Source organism: Trachemys scripta, chromosome 20, assembly GCF_013100865.1.
Source record: "Trachemys scripta elegans isolate TJP31775 chromosome 20, CAS_Tse_1.0, whole genome shotgun sequence".
NCBI lineage: Eukaryota > Metazoa > Chordata > Testudines > Emydidae > Trachemys > Trachemys scripta.
The window spans coordinates 13162926-13183839 of NC_048317.1; the positions used below are offsets into that span (position 1 = coordinate 13162926).

The 20914-nt window shown below is 55.9% G+C and overlaps 1 protein-coding gene across 4 annotated transcripts in view; it reads left to right on the forward strand.

Moving 5' to 3' along the window:
• The window catches only part of PTPRU (protein tyrosine phosphatase receptor type U), a 275704-nt gene that overhangs the window by 231381 nt on the left and 23409 nt on the right, over window positions 1-20914 (forward strand). For 2 of the 4 annotated variants that reach the window (XM_034753847.1, XM_034753849.1), the window contains 9 exons: window positions 2724-2800; window positions 4298-4315; window positions 7234-7270; window positions 8386-8483; window positions 8580-8696; window positions 10975-11129; window positions 13061-13196; window positions 13860-14009; window positions 14467-14640. In XM_034753847.1, the coding sequence (XP_034609738.1) occupies window positions 2724-2800; window positions 4298-4315; window positions 7234-7270; window positions 8386-8483; window positions 8580-8696; window positions 10975-11129; window positions 13061-13196; window positions 13860-14009; window positions 14467-14640 (962 nt within the window). The remainder of the gene's footprint in view (window positions 1-2723; window positions 2801-4297; window positions 4316-7233; window positions 7271-8385; window positions 8484-8579; window positions 8697-10974; window positions 11130-13060; window positions 13197-13859; window positions 14010-14466; window positions 14641-20914) is intronic. The other 2 variants (XM_034753848.1, XM_034753850.1) reach the window with 1 other exon arrangement.

Sequence of the window (20914 nt, forward strand, 5' to 3'; positions counted from 1 at the left end):
CCAGGACCTGGACTTGAACTGTTCATTTCAGGACTGTCCTGTCCATCACCCTAGTGGACCAGCAAGCAGAAACCCACAAGAGCGAGTCTCCGAGCCCGAGTCTGCAGACTCGTGCTCGTGTTGTGGCGCTAGAACCAGCTGCAGAGACGTTTGGGCTCAGGCCGGAGCTTGGGGCAGACGACGGGTCCAAGCGCCCGCCGGAGGCCGAATGTCTCCCCGGCTCTGTAGACCTGGGCTCTGCGACTCCCCACTGCGGGTTTCTGCTTCATGCCCCCTTCGAGGCTCCGGCGGCCATTTCAGAGCCGTTCGCGCTCCGGCCCATTCGCAGAGAAGTTACAGTTCAGTGCAACTTCCTTTTTGTTTGGTGGCTTCCCCAACTGCTTTACAGAAAGGAGGAATCAGAGGCAACGATGCAGCAAGAGGCCGAAGCAAAGGGCAAGAGAGCTGTTTGCGCACCGAGCGCTATGCAAAGCTCAGGGGAAAGATTCCTGTTTCCCGGTCTAGGGCTGCTGTGGAATTCCCATTGTCCCCCGGGGCCATATTCCCATTTGCATCTTTGGTGCTGGGCTCGGCAGTGCAAGCCCTTGTCAATCCCCGCGTTCCTCTCTCCATCGCAGCCCCCAAAGGGACCCACGAGGGCACTTTCCTGTGCCGCGGGCTCACCAGGAACATGGAATTGACCTGTGGATTTTGTGACATCCAGGCCAATCTGTCGGGGATAGAAATTAGATCAGGAGGCTGAGTTTGGGGCTAACCCCAGGCCAGACTGGTTTATACCAAGGACCACCAGCCCCCTCCCAAAGAACCTCCTTGCTCTGTCGGCTGCCCCACTGGGGGGATAGGGGAGGATATGTCGGGGAGACCTGCCCCAGTGCTTATCCCCTTGCTGTGATTTAGGGGGTGATGTGGGGTGCACCCCAAGAAGGAGTGAGTCAATGGACCAGGCGGGGGTGGGGCACAAAAAAACAGTTTGATCCAAAGGGTATCAAATCCCAGCCAAAGCTGTGTCACTGCATTGAGGCTGCTCTGAAATACCTTCCCCCCCCCCAACCGGTTATTTTTATTGCTTCTAAATATATCCGGCTCCTCTCTCTGCTCTGCAAATTGCTGCGGGTTGTTCACATGGCTGCAGAGTGGGAGCAAATTGTGTCAAGCACATCACAAAGGCCAACCGCAGGCGCCTCTGCTCTGGGGGCGGGGGAGAGGGAGAGGAGACCTCTCAACTCCTCCCTGCTCGCACCCCCTCTTTCTGCCCCTGGCATCGGGTGAAGGTTTCTCTTTCTAATGGCAGCAGTTCCCATTGCTCCCCTAGGGTAACAGCCTGGGGGCTCCTCCTGCTTTGGTTGGCACTAACCTGCACGGGGAGTAGCAATCCCGCGATGCCTGCTCTCCTCCCAGCTCGGACGAGCAATCTGGCAGCCCGCAGAGGGGAGGAACAGGCTGCTTTGGCCGGCGCTGCGCGGCCTGGGTGGAACTTTGCACGGCGGGAGGTGCTGCCACGGTGGGCTTGGTACGGTCCCTCACTGGCGACCGTCACCCAGTGCCGCCCTGCACGCCTCGCCCCGCGAGAGCCGTGACCAAGCTCTGCCGCCCCGTACGCTGCTGTGATGCCCATTGGGCTGGGTGCGTTAACCGTACGGCCAACCCCACGCCTTCAAAAATCACGGGTCAGGCCCTAGCAGTCACGGGACTGGCTGAAAACTCATGGGATTTTAAAGATGATCAACACTGGGGTATTTTTCACTGGCCTTTGGGTTCTGGGCCTTTGGGCCTCACTCAGGTCCCATTTCCCTGCATCTCTCTGCCACCAGGGGGGCTAGGAACTTCCTCCTTTACAGAAACACAGATTGAGAGTCTCCCGCGAGCACAGGACTCCAGGAGCTGGGGCCTTTCCCGTCGAATGTCACGAGGCTCAGGACACAATCCTGGGAGTTGGAAACGTGACGTTAACTGAAGTCATTGGATGTAGACGGGTGGATCTCCGAGCGGGCCTTGGCCCTTACTTGTGCCCAAAGGGAGGCTCCTTTGCACGCCGGCCCCTGGAGGGAGCATTCACTCTAAGGATGCTGGCTTGCAGAGCCAGGGGTGGTTCTTTGCTGCCCTACATGCAGCTCCCTTGGCATCCGGGGCTCCTGCCGCATGGCCTGATCTTGTGTGCAGCAAGCAGAACGCTAGGCCCAGGGAGGCTCCCTGTGGTGCCCATGACACCCGAGTCTCTGAGCCCGGCTCCTTCCTCGTAGCCGGGGCACTCTGTGACTGTCGGGCTCCCCAAGGATTTGCCCCGCAGACCTAGGGCCCAACGAAATGCAGATTAGGGTGGGCCAGAGCTCATCATCTGGGGAAATTCGGTATCATGGTCAGCAGTTCTCTGCTCAGGAGAGGTCCTGGAATAGAACAGCAGGGAATGGCAGGGGGCTGCGGGTCAGGAGTGAGGGGCACCGATGGGGGCAGGATTGGAATAGCAGGGGGCTATGGGTCAGAGCGAGGGACATCGGTGAGGCTTGGGGTGGGAGAGAGGCAGGACTGGAGTAGGAGGGGGGCTGCAGATCAGGAGTGAATGGCATCAGCAGATCTTTGATGAGTAGCTGCATCCCTCCAAGGGGAGCGCTAGGATGGGCGCCGAGAGCTGGGCTGGAGCTGCGCAGGGACCACGGCCTGTTGTCTCCATCCCTGCCGCCCCCTGTCTGCACCATCACGGCCTTTTTGTCTGACTTGCTCTCCAGACGACCGTCATCGAGTCAAGCTGCACCCGCTGCTCGGGGACCCCAATTCGGATTACATCAATGCTAACTACATCGATGTGAGTACCTGGGGGCTCTGGGCCTGACCTTGGCGTCCCTGCCGTGCACTCGCGGGGGGGTGGGAAGGGCAGCGTGGGGACCTCGCAGTGCCCGTGTGTGGCTATGCATGTTCTGCAAGGGATGGTTCTGCAAGTCCAAGCAGTGCGTGGAGGGAGGCGGGATCCCCCGGGAGGAATGTCTGGAGGTTTGTCTAACTAACCCAACGCACCCTGCATGACAGGGCCCAGGGCCCAGCACAGCTCTGCTCCCACAGCCTGCCCGGCGTGTGCTCTTTGGCTCTCGCTGTTCCTCCCAACAGCGCCCCAGGACCCCATCTCCCCCTCCTCCTCCTGGGCTCCTCTCTCTCTCTCTCTCTCTCATTCATTCCCTCTTTCTTCCATGGTCTTTTCCTCCCCACCCCATGGACCAAACTCTCTCCCTGTGTGTGGAGGGTACCAGAAATGGAATATCAGGGGAAACGCCAGGTCGGGCTGAGGGCACACGCAGGGCTGAGTGGGGAGCCCATGGAGTGATGGGGGTGTACGGCGGGTCAGGCTGAGGGGCACACACAGGGCTGAGTGGGGAGTCCAGAGCTGAGGTGATGGGGTATCCGGTGGGTCAGACTGAGGGCCACACACAGGGTTGGGTGGGGAGCTCAGGGCTGGAGTGATGGGGGTATCCAGTGGGTCGGGCTGAGGGGCACACACAGGGCTGAGTGGGGAGCCCAGGGCTGGAGTAATCAGAGAGGGGTGCATGGGCGGGGTGATGAGGGTATCCGGTGGGTCAGACTGAGGGGCACAGGCAGGGCTGGGTGGGGAGCTCAGAGCTGGAGTGATGGGGATATCCGGTGGGTCAGGCTGAGGGGCACACACAGGGTTGGGTGGGGAGCCGAGGGCTGGGGTGACGGGAGTATCCAGTGGGTCGGGCTGAGGGGCACACGCAGGGCTGGGTGGGGAGCCTAGGGCTGGAGTAATCAGAGAGGAGTGCAAGGGCGGGGTGATGGAGGAAGCTATCCTGGATCATGCCAGATGTATCCATCCCTCGAGTCGTTTGCATGGGAATTCAGTCCAACCTCTCAGTCCATGGATGATTATATGAAGCGCCGCAGCGGTTCTCCTGGGCCTGCCAGCACTGCTCAGTTTGCAGCGCGGGTGGGAGAACCTGGCAAACCTGGGGGCTCGCGCAGAACTTCTTTGGCAAGTTCTTTCCTGAACCGGAGCCAAGTTCCCTCGCTCCCCACCCCCCCATCGCAGCTGGGGGTCCCCCCGGCTGAGCATTGCCCCCATAGGATCTAGGGGGCGGGCTGTCCCGGTTAGTGATTCTGCCCAGCTGATCTAATGGCGTAGCAGGAGCAACGCCGAGTCCCCCATGGGCCGTTGCTGCTTCTCCTTGTCTGTCGTCTGTGACCCGCTCCCACGGCTGCCGTGTTCTAATCCGTCTCTTGGACTGTACCTTACTAATCTGCCTGTCTCTGGTCTCTTTTTCTTTTCAACTTGTGTCCGATTGGGATCATTAAGATTCGGATAAACCGAGAAGTAAGTAGCCTGTATCCCTCTCCTCTCTTTCCCCCCACTTTCCTTTACTCCTTCCAAGACACCAACCTGGGGACTTCCTTCCAGCTTGTGCTCTGGCCCTGGTGCAAGTGGGGTGGGTGTGTACAGGTCCCTGTTAGACGGCACTCAGCTGCCCCTTAGGAAACTGCGGTTCAAGCCCTGCCTGGGCCAGAGACTCTGTGTGTGACCTGGGCCGGGTCACTGCCCCGCCGTGTGCCTCAGTTTCCCCGCTGTACACCAGGGATGGTACTTCCCTGCCGCACAGCGGGGTTATGGCCTGGTTCTCGTTTGCACGCTCTGCACAACTGCGGCAATGCAAAGGGGCCGTAGGGTGCACACGGATCACGTGTGCCCCCACTTTAAGGCGGCTTTGCCCTGGCTGAGTGGTGTAAAATGGCCGTAGTGCCAGTGGGAATCAGGCCCAGGAATGGCACATGGGTACAGAGGAGCGGTGGCCACCGGAGCAGACAGAAAGGACTGGATTGTCTTTGGCACTGAGGCCTGGTTTACGTGGGAAAGATTTTTCAGTGTGACCTAAGATGTGACTTCAAACCGGTGCAGGGCTACGGGTCTGTGTCTCCGGCCGACTCGCGAGGGCGGCTTGTGGTTCAGCTTACGGAGCTTGGGAAGAAGGTTAAACTAAACGAACGATCCAAAAGAAGTGGCTCGTTTTTCAAATCGAGCTGGGACGTTTTTCTAAAGCTCTGTGCAGGGGAATGTCTTGGGACAGGTCTCTGGCCTGTGTCCCACGGGGGGTCAGGCTAGGTGATCCCGATGGTCTCGTCTAGCCTTGGAACCTATGAGTCAGTCCTGGAATAAGTGTGTCCACGCAGCACTAGCAGGGACCTCTTGGGTCCTGGAGTCCAGCCCCCTCCTATCACAGGCACCCCCTCATATCTGCCTGGATTGCTCCAGCTGTCTCTCACTGTCCCACGCAGACAAGGCTCTATACAGCCCTGCAGTAGCTGGAGAGGTCTGTGCACCAGTGAGAATCAGGCTGGCTCAGCGTCCCCCCTTCCACACCCGATCGCGGTTCTTTCTGACGGTGCAGGGGGGTCTGTTTGTATGTCTGCCCATCAGTCAGGCTGCCATCGGAGGTTTTATTTCCTTATTGATCTCCAGCAAATGGATCATTACAGTCAAGTCAGCTTCTCCCATACCAGCAAACCCAGCCTTGGAAGCCAACCCTGCTGAAATTGCACGTGATGGGTCTGCCTCTGGAGCCCTCCTGGTTCTGTTATTGGCCTTGTTAAGATTTGCTCTTCCCTGCTCAGAGTTAGTGATGTTTGCAGTAACTGGCTCAGAGGACCGAGGAGAGTGGGGCCATGACACAGGCCCACGTGGCTGCTTCGGACTGGGATATTACGAATAGGGCTCTCACGGTGACATTACCCGCAGCCTTCAAATGTTTGTCAGCGCTGCTTGTGTAAGCGGGAAGCCTCTGACCGAGACGCCTGGCCCCCGAACGCCCAGGCCAGGGCTTTGATTGCTGTGGGAGACGGGAGAAGGGGCCAGGTGAGCGGCTTCCGACAGCAAATTGGAGTAGAGAGTGGGGCGGAGGGGGTCGCAGAGTCTGCTCCAACATGTCGGTGGGGTGACCCTGGGTGATTCTACAGTGAAATCTCTCTCTCCACCCCTCTCCCCTCCTTTGAGGTCTTTTCCCCCCTTCGACTCCTCTTCCTCACCTGACCCTTTGTCAAATTCCTGCCCCCCCTCTCTGATTGCCCGTCTCTCCTTTTCCAAGGCCTCTTCGCTCCCTCCCCCGTTCACCCCCGTCCATCCCTCTTCATTCTTTGCACTTCCCAGCCCTCTCCCTTCTCTCCCCCGCCCTGCAAAAGGGGGGCTGCTCTCGCGCTGCTGCCTACCCCTAGCTACTGAGAGAGGAATTCCCCAGGGTCATGCCCGTGTGCCAAACACCTCTCAGGGGTGGTGTAGGTAGACGTAATCCTGCTTCAGCGTAAGGGGATGGTCTAGATGGTCTCTTGAGGTCCCATCCAGCCCGGCTACGTCCCCACTTGGTGCTCCGGGTGTGATCCCCAGCTCACACGTACTTGTGCGAACTCTCACCCAGCTAGTGTGCTAGAAATAGTAGTGGCGCCGCGGTCGCACAGGCAGCGGTGACACGGGCTAGCCGCCCCGAGTAGTTATCCGTGGGGTCCTGGCTATCCTCTGCTGTCATGGCCTGCGCTACCACAGCTCCGCGAGTCTGTCTCTGCAAGCTGGGTATCACGCTGTCAGCTCCTGGTGCGGACCGAACCTAGGGGATGATGTCAGAAAGCCCCCGCCTCCCTCAGGTGGGTCTCTGGAGTTTGCCTAGCGTCCTTATTGGCATGGACTGGGGGTGCGCCTGTTGATCCTGGCTGGGAACCTGTGTTTAAGGAAGGTTGTGTCTGGGGGCTTTCAGCTGATCGCGTCCTTTAGAGAACGCAACAAGCCCCCAGGTCCGGCCTGCTGGAAACTCTTAGCTTATGCATGGAGCATCGGGGAGTCTCGGCTCGAAGCTAGGCATCCTACTGACTAGCCTCTGAGGGCAGTCAGTCTCTCTCAGCCTGGCATTGTCCAGGACCCAGGAGAGTTCGGAGCAAGAGGCTTTGGCTTCCTTTATGCCCAGTTCAGATACCCGTGTTCAGAGGATGGTGTTTGTGCGGAGATCACTGCAGGGAAAATCTCACCAGCCTGAGCCTTCCCCTTGCCCGGGGAAATGCACAGTGCTGCCAAGTAGTCACCCTGTGCCACGGGCTTTACCCACTCACCATGGTCCAGTCCTCTGGCGAGCTGGCCATCAGCCCGGTCAATAGGAACAGGGTCTCCATGGCAACCCCCACTGAGGGTGGCTCGTCAGCTGTGTCTCGACCAGGTCTCCTTCCCTAGAGGTTTAACAGAATCTTGTTCCATTACAGGGTTACCACAGATCCAACCACTTCATAGCCACTCAAGGTAAAGTGCCTTCCACCGCCGGGCTTTGTCTTCCATCCTCTGCCTCTCCCAGAGCCATTGGGCAGACGGTGACCCACAGCTTTACCCCCAGGGGATGTGGTTTTGAATGTGTTAGACAGGAGATTCAATCCGTGGTTCGGTGCAGGGTGGGCTGGACGCTGGACTTTCTGATCCCAGCGCAATAGCACCAAACCAAACGCCGGCTGGAAATTCCCTAGTGAATAATAATCACTTGCGATCCTCGCGTCCAGCCCCGTTCTCCCTGCAGGACGCCCGGGGCCTTTGCAGGCCAAATGGGTCACAGCAACACGACAGAATTATTGAGGCCTGAGCCGAAGCACGTTGAAGTTAATGGAAAGACTCCGGTTGACTTCAGTGGCCTTTGGCTCAGTCCCAAAGTGGAGACGACTACCGGGTCTGATTGAAATGGAGACCAATGAACTTGCTTCTCTGTGAAGGGAGGTTCCATTCTCATTGGCTCTGGGCTACGTCAGGGGACCACACCACATCAGTGGCTCACCAGGACTGCGCTCAGATCAAAAGATTCCAGCTGTCAAAACCAGCCCTGCAATTATAAACGAGTTCACACAGCTCAGTGCTCAGGGGCAACCCTACCATAACATGAGACGCAAAGCTAGCACCCGTGGGCAGCCTTGTCAGAGCCCACCCCTGCCTGCAACCCCACTGCAGGCAAGCAACCCTACCATAACAAACCGGCGTGCACAGCCCGCCTCTCACCTGCAGATCTACAATAGCAAGGCAGTGCACGCAATTCCAACACCCGCATGCAGCCTTGCAAGAAAAAATGTCGCTGCATGCAGCCCCTTTGAGTGTAAGCAACCCTACAATAACAAGAGAGAGTGCTGTCAGCAGGGGAAGATACCATTTCAGTGAGGAGACACATTTTAGCTTCAGACTCCCAAAGGGTTTTATTTACCAAAAATAGTGAACGGGGGAAAGGGAAATAGCATGAGATTGAGACTGGAGGCTCTTCAGAGCCAGGCCTGTCTGTTGGTATATGTCTATACAGATCCTAGCCCACTGGGGCCCTGATCTCGGGGAGGCATAGTGGTTTCCTCTACGGGGTCTCAGTTCTTTTCCTCTTTGTCCTCCAGGCCCCAAGCAGGAAATGGTGTACGATTTCTGGCGCATGGTGTGGCAGGAGCACTGTTCCAGCATCGTGATGATCACCAAGCTGGTGGAGGTGGGAAGGGTAAGGGACCGGTCCCCTTCCTCTCCCCAATGGCTTTGGCTCTGCTAGGGCCCGTCCTCCTGTGGTGCTACAGCCTGGTCTGTTTGCTTGTGGCAGGTGAAGTGTTCCAAGTACTGGCCGGACGACTCCGAGATGTACGGAGACATCAAAATCACTCTGGTCAAATCAGAGCTGCTGGCAGAATACACCGTCCGGACGTTCGCCCTGGAGAGGGTAAGCGCCTGCTCTGGGATGGCTCAGCCCCATGGATGCGGGAGGCCTGTTCTATCCCAGGTTAGGTTGCACCCTGGCTTGTATCAGCCAATCCCCTGTGCTTCCCAGGGAAGGGGATGCAGCCAGCAAGCACAGTCTGCAAGCTCTTTGCAGATGCTGGGGACCAGGCTAATCCAGGGACTGACATACAGAGAGCTACCACCACGCATGTGCATCTAGAGCCCAGCAAACAAACCGTGCTCTCATATAAAGCAGTGTAAACCTGGCGTAACTGCCCTGACTTCACGGGAGTCACTCTGGATTACACTGGGAGCAGAATTTGGCCCAGGATGCTGGGGTTGGTCTTGTTATGCTGAAGCGGGTTAGTTGTTCACCAAGGGCCTGAACCAAAGCCTACGTGAGTCAACGGACAGATTCCCATTGACTTCAACGGGCTTGGGGTCAGCTCTGTAAGGATGAACTGGTTGGAGTACCCGCTACAAGACCTAAGGTCCTGCACTCCCTCTCTGGCCAGGGCAGCATCGCTCTTTACAGTACATTCTCCTGGGCTGTGTCCTGGCCCATTTAAATGCCCCAAAGAGTGGGGCTTCCCCCCCTTCTCCTGGGGAGCCTATTTCTCCGTCCGCTCCGTCTCACCTTGGGAAGATTGCTATTTGCTTGCTGTTCAGCGTGAGTTTCCGGGGGCTCGGTTGCACCCCAGGACTCCTAGTGAGACTCTCTGTGCCCAACTCCAAGCCATGCGCTGCGTCTCTGGCCTATGCTCCTGGCCGTCAGGCTGGTAGGAAGTGGGCTCCAGGTTCTTTATTTACATGGTCACTGTTGATGATCTAATTTCAGGGTAAGCACCATGTAATTGCAGAGGGAATGAACGATTGTTTCCATCCTCTACTGTGGAGTGCAGGTTGCATGGCAATTACTGTACTGTACGGTACCTTGGGACATAACAAGTGTAATGCACCCCCTAATCTACAGGAACATGAAATTACTGTCTCGTTACGAGCTAGGGACCAAGCAGCTTCCTGGAAACGAGTGCATTCATTACCAGGCCATTCCTTGGTGCCCCGGAGTCCTGTGCAGATGGGCTGCTTATCACTGGTTGTCTGTTTTTAACGCCATCGTCGCTGACGGAAAAAGAGCCGAGACCATGTGGCTGTGGGGTACCAGGAACGTCTGGCCATGGCACTGCCAGCTCGCAAGGCTTAGCAATGGCTAAGGGGGTTAATCCACGGAATCCACGCAGAAATGCGAGTGCTGTATCTTGTTAGGGGGCGCTAGAGGTATGGGGCAAGATTCTTCCCTCTGTTTACACCAGGGCACCGTGTGTCTAAATTATCACCCTAGACCCCTAAGCCAACCCTAACCCGCTAAACTAACTCTAACCCGCTAACCCATCCCTAGCCCTGGCTGCCCAAGGTGCAGGGGCCTGGAGAATCACACCCACCCCTGTCTGTCCCTGAGTGACCGCACACTCGACAGAGCCTGGGCACGCTCACCCCAGGGAATGCGATGACACGGCCGGCGGGGAACAGGCGTATTCTTGTACACAACCACAGGAGTTAACTGGCTGTTAAAACGCTGTTGTCCCTTGTTCCCTCCCAGCCTCGCTGGTGACGTGACGGGAGCAATGTCAGGGTAGGGCCTCCTGGCATGATCCCGCTGAGTGCAGCATGCCCGGCCGGTGGCTCGCACACACCCATCCTGCCGTCTCCGGGGTGCAGTGAGGGGGCAGCCGGAAGCCTGTCCTGGCCGTGACACAGTGACCCCAGGACTCTGGCTGCCCGGGGAGTGCTGGGGATGCGCCGTGTCAGAGATGGGGCAGGGGGAGGGAGTTTGAAGAGCAAAGCCCTCGTGCAGCTCCAGGCACAGGGACCTGCAGGGGGGAAGGAGCGGGTCCCAGCGTGGAGGAGAGGGTGGCAGTGCTGAACGGATGCACACTCGGACTCACTGCCTCAGGGACAGCAACTGGGGCTGGGCACCTTGCCTCCCAGCCCGTCCAGGGCAACAAGAACCTATGCCTGGGTGCATCCCTGCCCCCCCACTGAACCAAGGTGCAAGGCCAGGGAGGAGCCTGCTCGGAGGGGCAACCTGCCCAGTGCTCCAGATCACTAGCGTGTGAGCCAGCCCCAGCGATCTGGGTCTGGTGGTTCCATCCGCTGCTGCCTGGAATCCAGAGACCGCTGCAGTGAGTCTGGGTCTCCATTCCCCTTCCTTCTCCAGGTCCTTGGCTCCTGCCTCCGGGATTCCTCCAGCCTCACTCTGCCTTGTGCTTCCTTTGCAGAGGGGCTACTCGGCGCGGCACGAGGTGAAGCAGTTCCACTTCACGTCGTGGCCCGAACACGGGGTGCCTTACCACGCCACCGGGCTCTTGGCCTTCATCCGGAGAGTGAAGGTTTCCACGCCCCCCGACGCAGGGCCTATAGTCATCCACTGCAGGTAAGAACCAGCCGCAGCCGCGGCTGCTTGGAGAGCCCCAGAGATTTCACTGCTGGGCACTGGAAGGGGGCGCAGCGCTCATAGGCAGCATGCGACCCCTGCGTTTGGAGAGGCTGGGCATGAAGCTCCCGAGAAGTGGGAGGGCTTGTCCCAGGGCGCTTTGGCTTGGAGTGTAGGACACTTGGATTGATAGTAAAATATTTAAGAGGGAGCTATGAAATGTGTGACTTGGCTGCATAAGAAGGGCGGCTGCGGCAGGTAAGGAGCCTCTGGTTTATGGCTCGGGTTGGATGTCCCTGCATGAACGTACTGAGCCGTAAAATGTTCTTACCCAGGCTGATGGGTAGCAGGCACCTCTGAAATAGGAGGCAGCCAGGGGAGGGTGTGTATTTCAAGCACTCGCGGCTTGGCCTGAGTCTTCTCCTGACGTGAATTTTACTGGCCGGTGAAATGAATCCAGGTTGGCCCAGAGCCTGAAAGCACCTGTTCAGTCTCAGTACAAACGTCTCCCACTCTGGCCCCTCCAGGCAGCATCTCCTAACCCTGCTTCGGAGCATCCCCCCTGACGCGAGAGTGTGTTGTTCAGTCCCCCTGGCCCGTTAAACTCAGGCCGCGCTACTGAGATTCATGGAGTCGAAAGCCAGAAGGGACCATTGTGACCCCCTCTGGAGCACAGGTCGTAGAACTCCCACCAAATCATTCCTAGCACAAGCTTTGTCACGGAGGCCGGTGAGTCCCGGCTGTGATGGGTTTTTCATGGGAATGTGGACAGCTGACCACTTGAAAAATACTCATTTTAAGACCCTCTTTTAAACTCCTCTTTTAGGAGTTCCCCCCACAGCCACCTTTCACAGAAATGCAGTCACTTCTAGGGTGGAGCAGGGCAGCTATGGAGCAGCACATGGCAACACAGCTCAGCAGTTCAGGACGGGATGTGGAAGAGAATATTGAGTGACTGTCACTGGCTGGTCCCCTGTGAACTAGTAGCAGCTAGTCCTGCCTACCTTGGCCTTCCTTCAGGCTCTCAACTCTCCCACAGTGCTTCCTTCCTCTCCATTTATATGCTCCCATCTGTAATAAACTCCTCAGCTGTAGCTCTGCTCAGAGAATTGGCCTTCCCGCTAGGTCCCAGTTAACCTATGTTGGTAGGGATTTGAGTTCGCTCCTGACCCCTGTTACACCATTTCTTGGAGATCTCCCATGCAAGGACTGGCCAGGCTCAAGGCAATGCAGACCAGAGAAGATCACCACCCCAGCTGTCCTAGCTTGCAGGGCCAGGAACGAGTGGCCCAGGCCTCTGGTTTGAACCTGGAACAGAACAGAAAGTGCCTGTCCTCCCTAACAACCATCAGAGCCTCCCAGACTTCCTTTGCGACGGGTTCACGGCTCTTCCTCTTCTGGGCAAAGGAGGAGGAGCTGATGAACGAGAGGGATTTTTTTATTTGATTTCGCCTTGTCAATTGCCTCATCAGTATTCATTCACTGGAGACAAGGAGTGTGATTAGTCCCTGCAGTCTGTAATCACTGATAATCATGGGGAGTGATTCATCAGCCCCAGAAATTAGTATTTCACTGTAAAAGCCTCTGGGAAAAGAGGGCGGGGGAAGTAAATCCGTTCCTGGCGTGGCGGGGGTTGGTACGGCTCAGACAAGTGGATTGTCTGATGGGGTGAGTGTGATGGGAGGTTTCTAAGGGTACGTCTACACTGCAGACCCGGGGTACAGCTTGGGTGGCCATACCTAAGCTAGTCTCAGGTACCCTAGTAGTGAAGCTGCGGCAGCACGGGCTTCAGTGCAGGCTGTACAAACCCACCCCGGACCCCGGGCGGTTACTCGGGCGGCTAGTCCAGGCGGACACATGGGATTGCAGCGTAGGCACAGCTTAAGCATCCTGTATTTGTTTGTTCCCCTCCCGCTCCCCATTTGCCCCAGCGCTGGCACCGGGAGGACAGGCTGTTACATCGTCCTGGACGTGATGCTGGACATGGCTGAGTGCGAGGGCGTTGTGGACATTTACAACTGCGTGAAGACGCTTTGTTCGCGGAGAATCAACATGATCCAGACCGAGGTGCGTAGGGAGGACAAAGGGGGGAAGACGCCCCCTCCCCCCCACGTCTGCCTTTTAACAACCGGCTTCCCAGATCTGGTATCAGGTGCAGAGTCTGTTCCCCTCCCTTCTCCATATCCTGGTCTGGTGCCAGGAGGAGAGACAGGACTGGGCTGGGTACATCTAAAGGAGACCTGTGACAGAGGCTGCTGGACACAGGCAGACCCCATGGTTCTCTCTGACTCCCTGGCTACCAGCCTGTGGTCCCCACACAGCGATCCCCTAAGTCCTGGCCCTGAGTGAGCAGTCAATTACAATAGTTAGTGATGATTAACCTTAATTCATTAGCCCTTCCTGCATCACGTATCGCTGCTCTGTCTCCATAACATCCTCTGATGCTCCCATAGAAAGCAAAACACCTCTCCTGCCACCATGTCCGGCAGCGTCCTGCCAGGAATGGCCTCAGTAAACGTGGTCCGGAGAGCCGGGGGCATTTGGCTTAATCCTTCCCAGAAGGCTCCCAGGTAGAGCAACAGCTCAGGGCAGCAAAGTCAGCGTTTGTCCCGTACACGTGCCCCTGACAGAGCAGCAAGTCCTGGTGTGTCCGGGGCCTCCTCGATGGGCCCCCTTCTCTGCTCCCCCCCGAGCCCATTGCTAATGCTGGTGTCATCCCTTCCCCCGAAGGAACAATACATCTTCATCCACGACGCCATTCTGGAAGCCTGCCTGTGTGGGGAGACCGCCATCCCGGTCAGCGAATTCAAGCCGACGTACAAGGAGATGGTCAGGATAGAACCGCAGAGCAACTCCTCACAGCTGCGGGAGGAATTCCAGGTGAGCCCCTGGGTGGCTGGCCTGGGCCAGGGGCTCCATTCACCCCTGGGAGGCTACAGAGATGCTGCCAGTCCTCCCTGGGGGCAAGACGTTCCTAGGAACTACAGTTCAAAGTCCTGTTACCCTGTGCCCTGCCCCCATCCTGATCCCCATCTCAGACTCTCAGCCTGTTACTACCGACAGCATCTGCCAGTGGGAGGCCCGAAGCCCCCGTCCAGGTGGGGTGTCACCAGGCAACCAGAGAGCAGCCTTCCCCCATTTCTCCTCCCTCCAGGCTCCAGTCAACGCTGGCCTTGCATGGGGAAGGGAGCTCTGCGGAGGGCCCAGGCCCCCGGGAGCTCTGCTGCTGAGCAGAACTGCCCTGTTAGTGCAAGTCGCAGGCCAGGTCTAGTCCAGGGAAAGGGGCGCCTGCGGGGGAGGGATGGGTTTAGTAACCCCGGCGCCGTGTGCCTTGCAGACCCTGAACTCAGTCACACCCCACCTGGACGTGGAGGAGTGCAGCATCGCTCTCCTGCCGCGGAACCGGGAGAAGAACCGCAGCATGGACGTCCTGCCTCCGGACCGATGCCTTCCCTTCCTCATCTCCATGGACGGAGACAGTAACAACTACATCAACGCGGCCTTAACCGACGTGAGTGCGCCCCCGGGGAGCTGGTGCCCTCTCATCACGGGGGGCGGGAAGGCCAGAGCCAGAGCCTGATCCTGATGCTGGGGGAAGGGATAGCTCAGTGGTTTGAGCATTGGCCTGCTAAACCCAGGGTTCTGAGTTCAATCCTTGAAGGGGCTATTTGGGGATTTAGTTGGGGATTGGTCCTGCTTTGAGCAGGGGGTTGGACTAGATACCTCCTGAGGTCCCTTCCAACCCTGAGAGTCTATGATTCTAGTTCTCACTTTCTCTGCTACTGGACTCTCGGGGTTTGATTCCTCACGGCCATGCACCCGGTGTCCGCACTGACAGTGGTGCGAAGTGGGCAGGCGGGCCAGATCCTCAAAGGTATGTAGGTACCAGACTCCCTTTGAAATAGGCACCTACACACTGTTGAGGAGCTGGCCGTAGCATCACCAGATCGGAATAGTCACATTCCAAGCTCCCTTTGTGCAGGGTCAATGGCTCCCTGGGCTACAGGTCCATGGAGACTGAGCCCCTGTGTACGGTGATCCCATTATCGAGTGGAACTAAGAGCCTGGTTTGCTGCCTGCCTTCTGGGGGCGATGGGGAGCCTGTGCATCGTTAGGAGAAGGGACTTGGGTTCGCTCGTCAGTTTTGCTCTGAGCCGGGCACAGTCAGGGCTGCCGGCCTTTGCGTTGTCAAATCTCACCCAGGTGCATGTGTTTAATTTCCACACAAAATCTGGGGTTGGCTAAACTCCCGGCCCCATTTCGTACAGCCCCCCAAAGTTCGAGATGTGGGTGCGGGTTGGATGTGTGTATTTGGCTATAAGGAGGAGACCTTCTAGCTCAGGGCTGAGGCTCTGCAGCGGTGGGTGTCCTGTAAACAGCAGGGAAAGAGCTGGGGAAGGAAGGAAAGACTAGACGACAGGCAGGCTGGGTTGTTTCTTTGTGTTATGGCACCTAACTCCGATATAGCACTTGTCCTCCATAGCTCTCGAAAGCTCTTTACAAAGAAAGGTCATTATCATTACCATCATTTAATGGATGGGGAAACCGAGGCACATAGGCGTGACATGACTCACAGCGGGTGGTTGTCAGAGCCAGGTCCTCCCAACTCCTTGGCTAGAACCCTGCCCCCTGGGCCATGCTGTCTCCCATGTATAGACTTAATTCCCAGTGGTTACAGATGCTGCAGTGGCTCCGTGGGTCCCCCCACTCTGCTGGGGCAGGATGATGTGGAGAGGAACGCTATTGCAAAAGGAGCAGAAAGGACGCGGAAGCCTGGAAGCTCTGAGCACGCTGCCTGTAGCATGAAGGGATGGGTCGTTTATCACTGGAACCGCTTTTCTTTCTTCAAACCAAGCAGGGCACTTTCACATCCGTGCAGCAATGAATCAACTCCCATCGCGTGGTGCGTTCCCTAAGACCAGCATCCCACCTCCCCGCCCCTGGACTCCTGTATCACTCCTGATTACATCGGGGCCCCGGCGCATTCCAGCTGAGCTCTGCGTTTTTCATCCCGCGGGCAATTCATCACGTTCTGTCTTCGTACAGATCTTGTCTCCCTGTTATCTGCTTTCACTTACGGCAGAATCACTTCATAAACCAGAGGCAGTCGCTGTGAATGGCTCTGTAGCATCAGCCATCTGTTCTGGGGAAGCTTGCACCTTTGGCTAACACGCACAGCGAGCTTTAGTTTATGTTGTTTTGGTTTTCTTGCCTCATCAGGCCTCTCTCACTGGATCTCTGCGTCAGGAACAGTCTGGGTCAGAGAACAGAATTCCCTTTACACTTTGCTGAGTGCAAAGCTCTTCGGATCAGATTTGGAGGATAGGTCCATCAATGGCTATTAGCCAGGATGAGCAGGGATGGTGTCCCTAGCCTCTGTTTGCCAGAAGTGGGGAATGGGCGACAGGGGATGGATCACTTGATGATTCCCTGTTCTGTTCATTCCCTCTGAGGCACCTGGCATTGGCCACTGTGGGAAGACAGGATACTGGGCTAGATGGACCTTTGGTCTGACCCAGTAGGGCCGTTCTTAAGTTCTTATTCGTGCTGAAGGATTAAACCCCTTGTCGTCGTCAATTTTTTTTTAAAAAAGAAATCTCATGTTCTTTAAGGGCTGGTGAAGGTCGGTCAGCTCAGTCTGTCTGTCCTAGTAAGTTTGGACGTAACACTGATCCCCGTGACACTTTAAGCGCTGAGCGCTGTGGCATTTCCGGTGCTGAAGTGAGTCTGGCAGACTTAGGGCTCAAGTCAGCATTTGCTCTCCCTGTCTCTAGTTCTTCTATGGCCTCCCTTGCTGTAGTATCTGAACCCCTGGGAGGCAGGGCAGTGCTATCATCCCCATGAGACAGATGGGAAACCGAGGCACAGAGCTCTTGAGTGATTTGCCCAAGGTCATGCAGGAAGTCAGTGGCAGAGCAAGAACTTGCCCCCGAGTCTCCAGCTAGTACCCTAACCTCTGAGCCAGCCTTCTTCCTCTGTCTTGCTGCTGAGGGGGGCAGGTCATGTGGAACGGGATGCTGGATTTTATAAGCCTGACACCTGTACATTGGGATGTGGACTAAGATCAATTCATTTCACAGGGATAAAGGAACAACCTGGTACTGCACCACAAGGAACTATGCAAGAGAGAGACAACTAGATAAAAGGGAGCATCTGTTAAGTGGAGGCATTATCATACAACTGCTAGAGGACTCACTAGAATCAGCGGGCTGGGATCCAGGGGAATAACATTTTCTCTTTTAAGAGGTTTCTGTTTGATTTATACTTCTGAGAAGGGTTGAGCTGCCCAAGTGCGTTCGATGAGAACTAGGAATTTAGATTCTGTTTAATAGATTATTTTATTTATTTAGTGGGATTTCAGTAGCACCAAAAGACCCCAAACTAGATCAAGGCCCCATTGCAGCAGGTGCCGGACAGACACACGAGGCCTACTAAGAGCGTTACAAGCTAAACAGACAAGACAGACAGACGGACGGGAGAAAGCAAGTATCATTATCCCCACGTGACAGATGAGTTTTGCTGCACTGAGACATTCAGTGACTTCCTGGAGTCGTGTATGGAGTTTGTGGCAGAACTGGGAGTTGAAGCCAGATTTTCTGAGCCCCAGTCCAATGTCTAACGAGCCCCATTCATTCTGTGGGGATGAAATGGCTGCTGCCTCTCGCCGACGGATTTCACAAGTGGCCCAAACTAGTCTGCGAATACATACAAGTCGCAATCCAGCTCCCTGAGCAGCTAGAACAAAAGGGGAAAGTTGACACATTCTTTGCAACAAGCCCTGCCCACTTTGGTTTGCACCCGTCGCACGGAAGAGCGTCGCTCTGTTAGCACGCACGACAAGTCGGTGACATACGTGCAAGAAAAGGAACTTTGAAGGGTTTCCCCCCTCCCCCCTTTTTCTCAGGTGGGAGCAGGAAACCCATTATGCACAGAAGTCACTTGCCACGGCACAAGCTGAAGTGACACACGGTGTTGTTGCAAATGTGTCTAACAAAAGAGCAGCCGAAGGAAGGCTCAGCAGGCAATATTGAAAGTGAAAGCTGCCGAGGTGTTCCTTCCCCAGGGTCGCGCGGCAGCGTCCCCGGGAGACGGTGATGAGGTGGGGAAGTGGATAATGGAAGTGGATAACTTCGCGTCTGGCGTGTCACTTGGCATGTGAAGAGTTCCTTCGAGGCGAGAGACGCCTTCGGGGGCGTGGGAGTGTGCGTTCAGTGCACGAGCGGCTGCTTGGGAGCAGCGGGAGCGAATGTTGCTGTTATTTAGATCGCGACGCCGGTGAGCAATGAGAAAGCTGTTGGCAGTTGTGGGAGAGGAGAGCCGTGGTGGCGCCTGTTCTGACCCTCAGGCAGAGATTCATGGATTCCAAAGCCAGAAGGGACTGTTGTGATCATCCAGGCAAACGGCTGCACAACACAGGCCAAAGAGCTTCCCCCCCAAATCCCTAGAGCCGAGATTTTAGAACAGTGGTCCTCAAACTGTGGGGCGCATTCCCCTGGGGGGCACAGAGGAACGTTCGGGGGGTGCGGTGGGGATTGGGCCAGCCCCCATGGGGGGTGAGGAGGGAGCGCCACCCTGTCCCGCTCTGCCCACAGCTCCGCTCCGGCCCCATCCTGGGTCCCTGGCTCTGCTCCCAGCCCCAGGTCCCGGCCATGGCTCAGCCCCCAGCTGCGGCCCTGGGCATGGCTTGGCTCCTAGCTCCTGGGGGGCACAAATAGATTCCATTACTGGTGGGGGGGCAAGACAGAAAAAGTTTGGGGGCCGCTGTTTTAGAAAAACATCCAACCTTGATTTAAAAATGGTCAAGAATCCATCACAACCCTTGGTGAATTGTTGCAATGGTTAATTACCCTCACTGTTAAAAATGTATGTCTTATTTCCAGGCTGAATGTGTCTAGCTTCAACTTCCAGCTGTTGGATCTGTTAGACCTTTTCTTGCTAGATTGAAGAGCCCATTATTAAATGTTTCTTCTCCACGTAGGTACTTACAGACCATAATCAAGTCATCCCTTAGCCTTCTCTTTGTTAAGCTAAATAGATGGAGCTCCTTGAGTCTATCACCATAAGGCAGATTTTTCTAATCATTCTCGTGGCTCTTCTCTGACTCCTCTCCAATTTACCAACATCCTTCTTGGATTGCGGGCAGCAGAACCCGCCGCGGGATTCTTGCAATGGTCGCACCAGTGCCAAGCCCTCTCTGCTCTAATGCCAGATTTCCCTGTTTATGCATCTCAGGATTGCCCTAGCTCTTTTGGCCACAGTGTCACCCAGGGAGCTCGTGTTCAGCTGAGTGTTCACCGCGACCTCCAAATCTATTGTCTTCCATGGAGCTGTGGTGATTCTTCTCCCAGCTGAGGATCTGGGGCTATATTAGCCTTTAACAAGATTCCCTAAATATTAGAGTTGGCCAGAAAAATCCCAACGGGACACATTTTTCATCCGAATGTGATGATTAATTGAACTTGAAACATTTCAATTTCAACTGAGTTCCCATGGCAACCAGGCCAAGAAACCTCCAGGCTTCCAGGGTTTGCAGCTCTGGGGCAGGCAGTCAGGCGGGACAGCAGGAACCCCAGGGCTCCCAAGATCCACGGTTCCAGTCCCCTTCACGGAGAATTTACAAATGTTTGGTTTTCTGTCCGTATCGCAATGGTAACCTGCTCTCGAAATATCCAGATCCTCCACGAAACAGGATGACTTTCTCCACGCAGCTCTACCAGACGCCTGGTAACTACTGTCCTGAGGTTTATCCTGTCTCAGCCCCGTAACAGCTAATCTTGTATTTACACTCATCATTACTGGCGAAATTCAGCCTTAACCACAAGGCACTCCTGAGTTTTTATTCATTTGGATACTGTTTCCTCCACTCTGCTGAGCCACGCAGTCTTCAAACGGTCCCAGCTCTCAGCCGCTCCCAGCCGAGGTTGGACTTAGACGGGTGTGAACTAGAATGAAAAAGCTCCATATTGCATAATCCTGGAAGCTAAGCAGTACCCTGGATGGAGCTAGATAGCCCTGATCCAACAAGGCGCTTAAGCATGTGCTTAACTTTAAGCACCAGTCATCCCGTTGACTTCAGTGGAATTACCCACACTCTTGGGTAGGCACAGACAAGGCCTAGAAGCATAAAGTCTCGTTTTTAGTGTTTCTGTGCCCAGTTTAATGGCTCCATGCCAGCAGCCGGTGATAGACTCCGACTTGTTTACACGGTATGCAACCCTTGGGCACTGTGGAAATGTACGACACGGACATTAGCTGAAACCTCTGGAGAGGCAACAGTGCTAGAGACCCTCACTTCTGCCCCACACAGCTCCTGGTTTCTGGGATCCCCCAGCTTTTGTGATGGGTGTAATCAGGCTAGAGACTTGTGGTCAGAGGACAGTAGGCGGGAATTTGCAACATGATTTCCTTTCCCTACAAGCTCCATGCTCTCCTTCTCTCCGTGTCCGGTTGTGGGCGTTTGGTTTGCTTTTTTATTGTTTAGAGCAGGGCTTCTCGAACTTTTTTTGCTGGAACTCCCTTTGAAAACATTTCAGGCTGTAACAACCCCCCCCCCAAAAAGTGGCAACCCCCCCCAATACCGTGACACCCAGCAGCAGCACCGCCTGCGGAGTTGGATGTCCAACCAGCAACCGCCGGTCCCAACACCCTCCTACAATAGTCTTGCAACCCCCTTCTGGGTCGGGTTTGAGACGTTTTAAAAGGACTCATTTTAAGAAAGCTGTTTCAGACGCAAAGGTCCATTTCTGAAATTATTATCTCCTCCCTCCATTTTTGAAAACTCACCC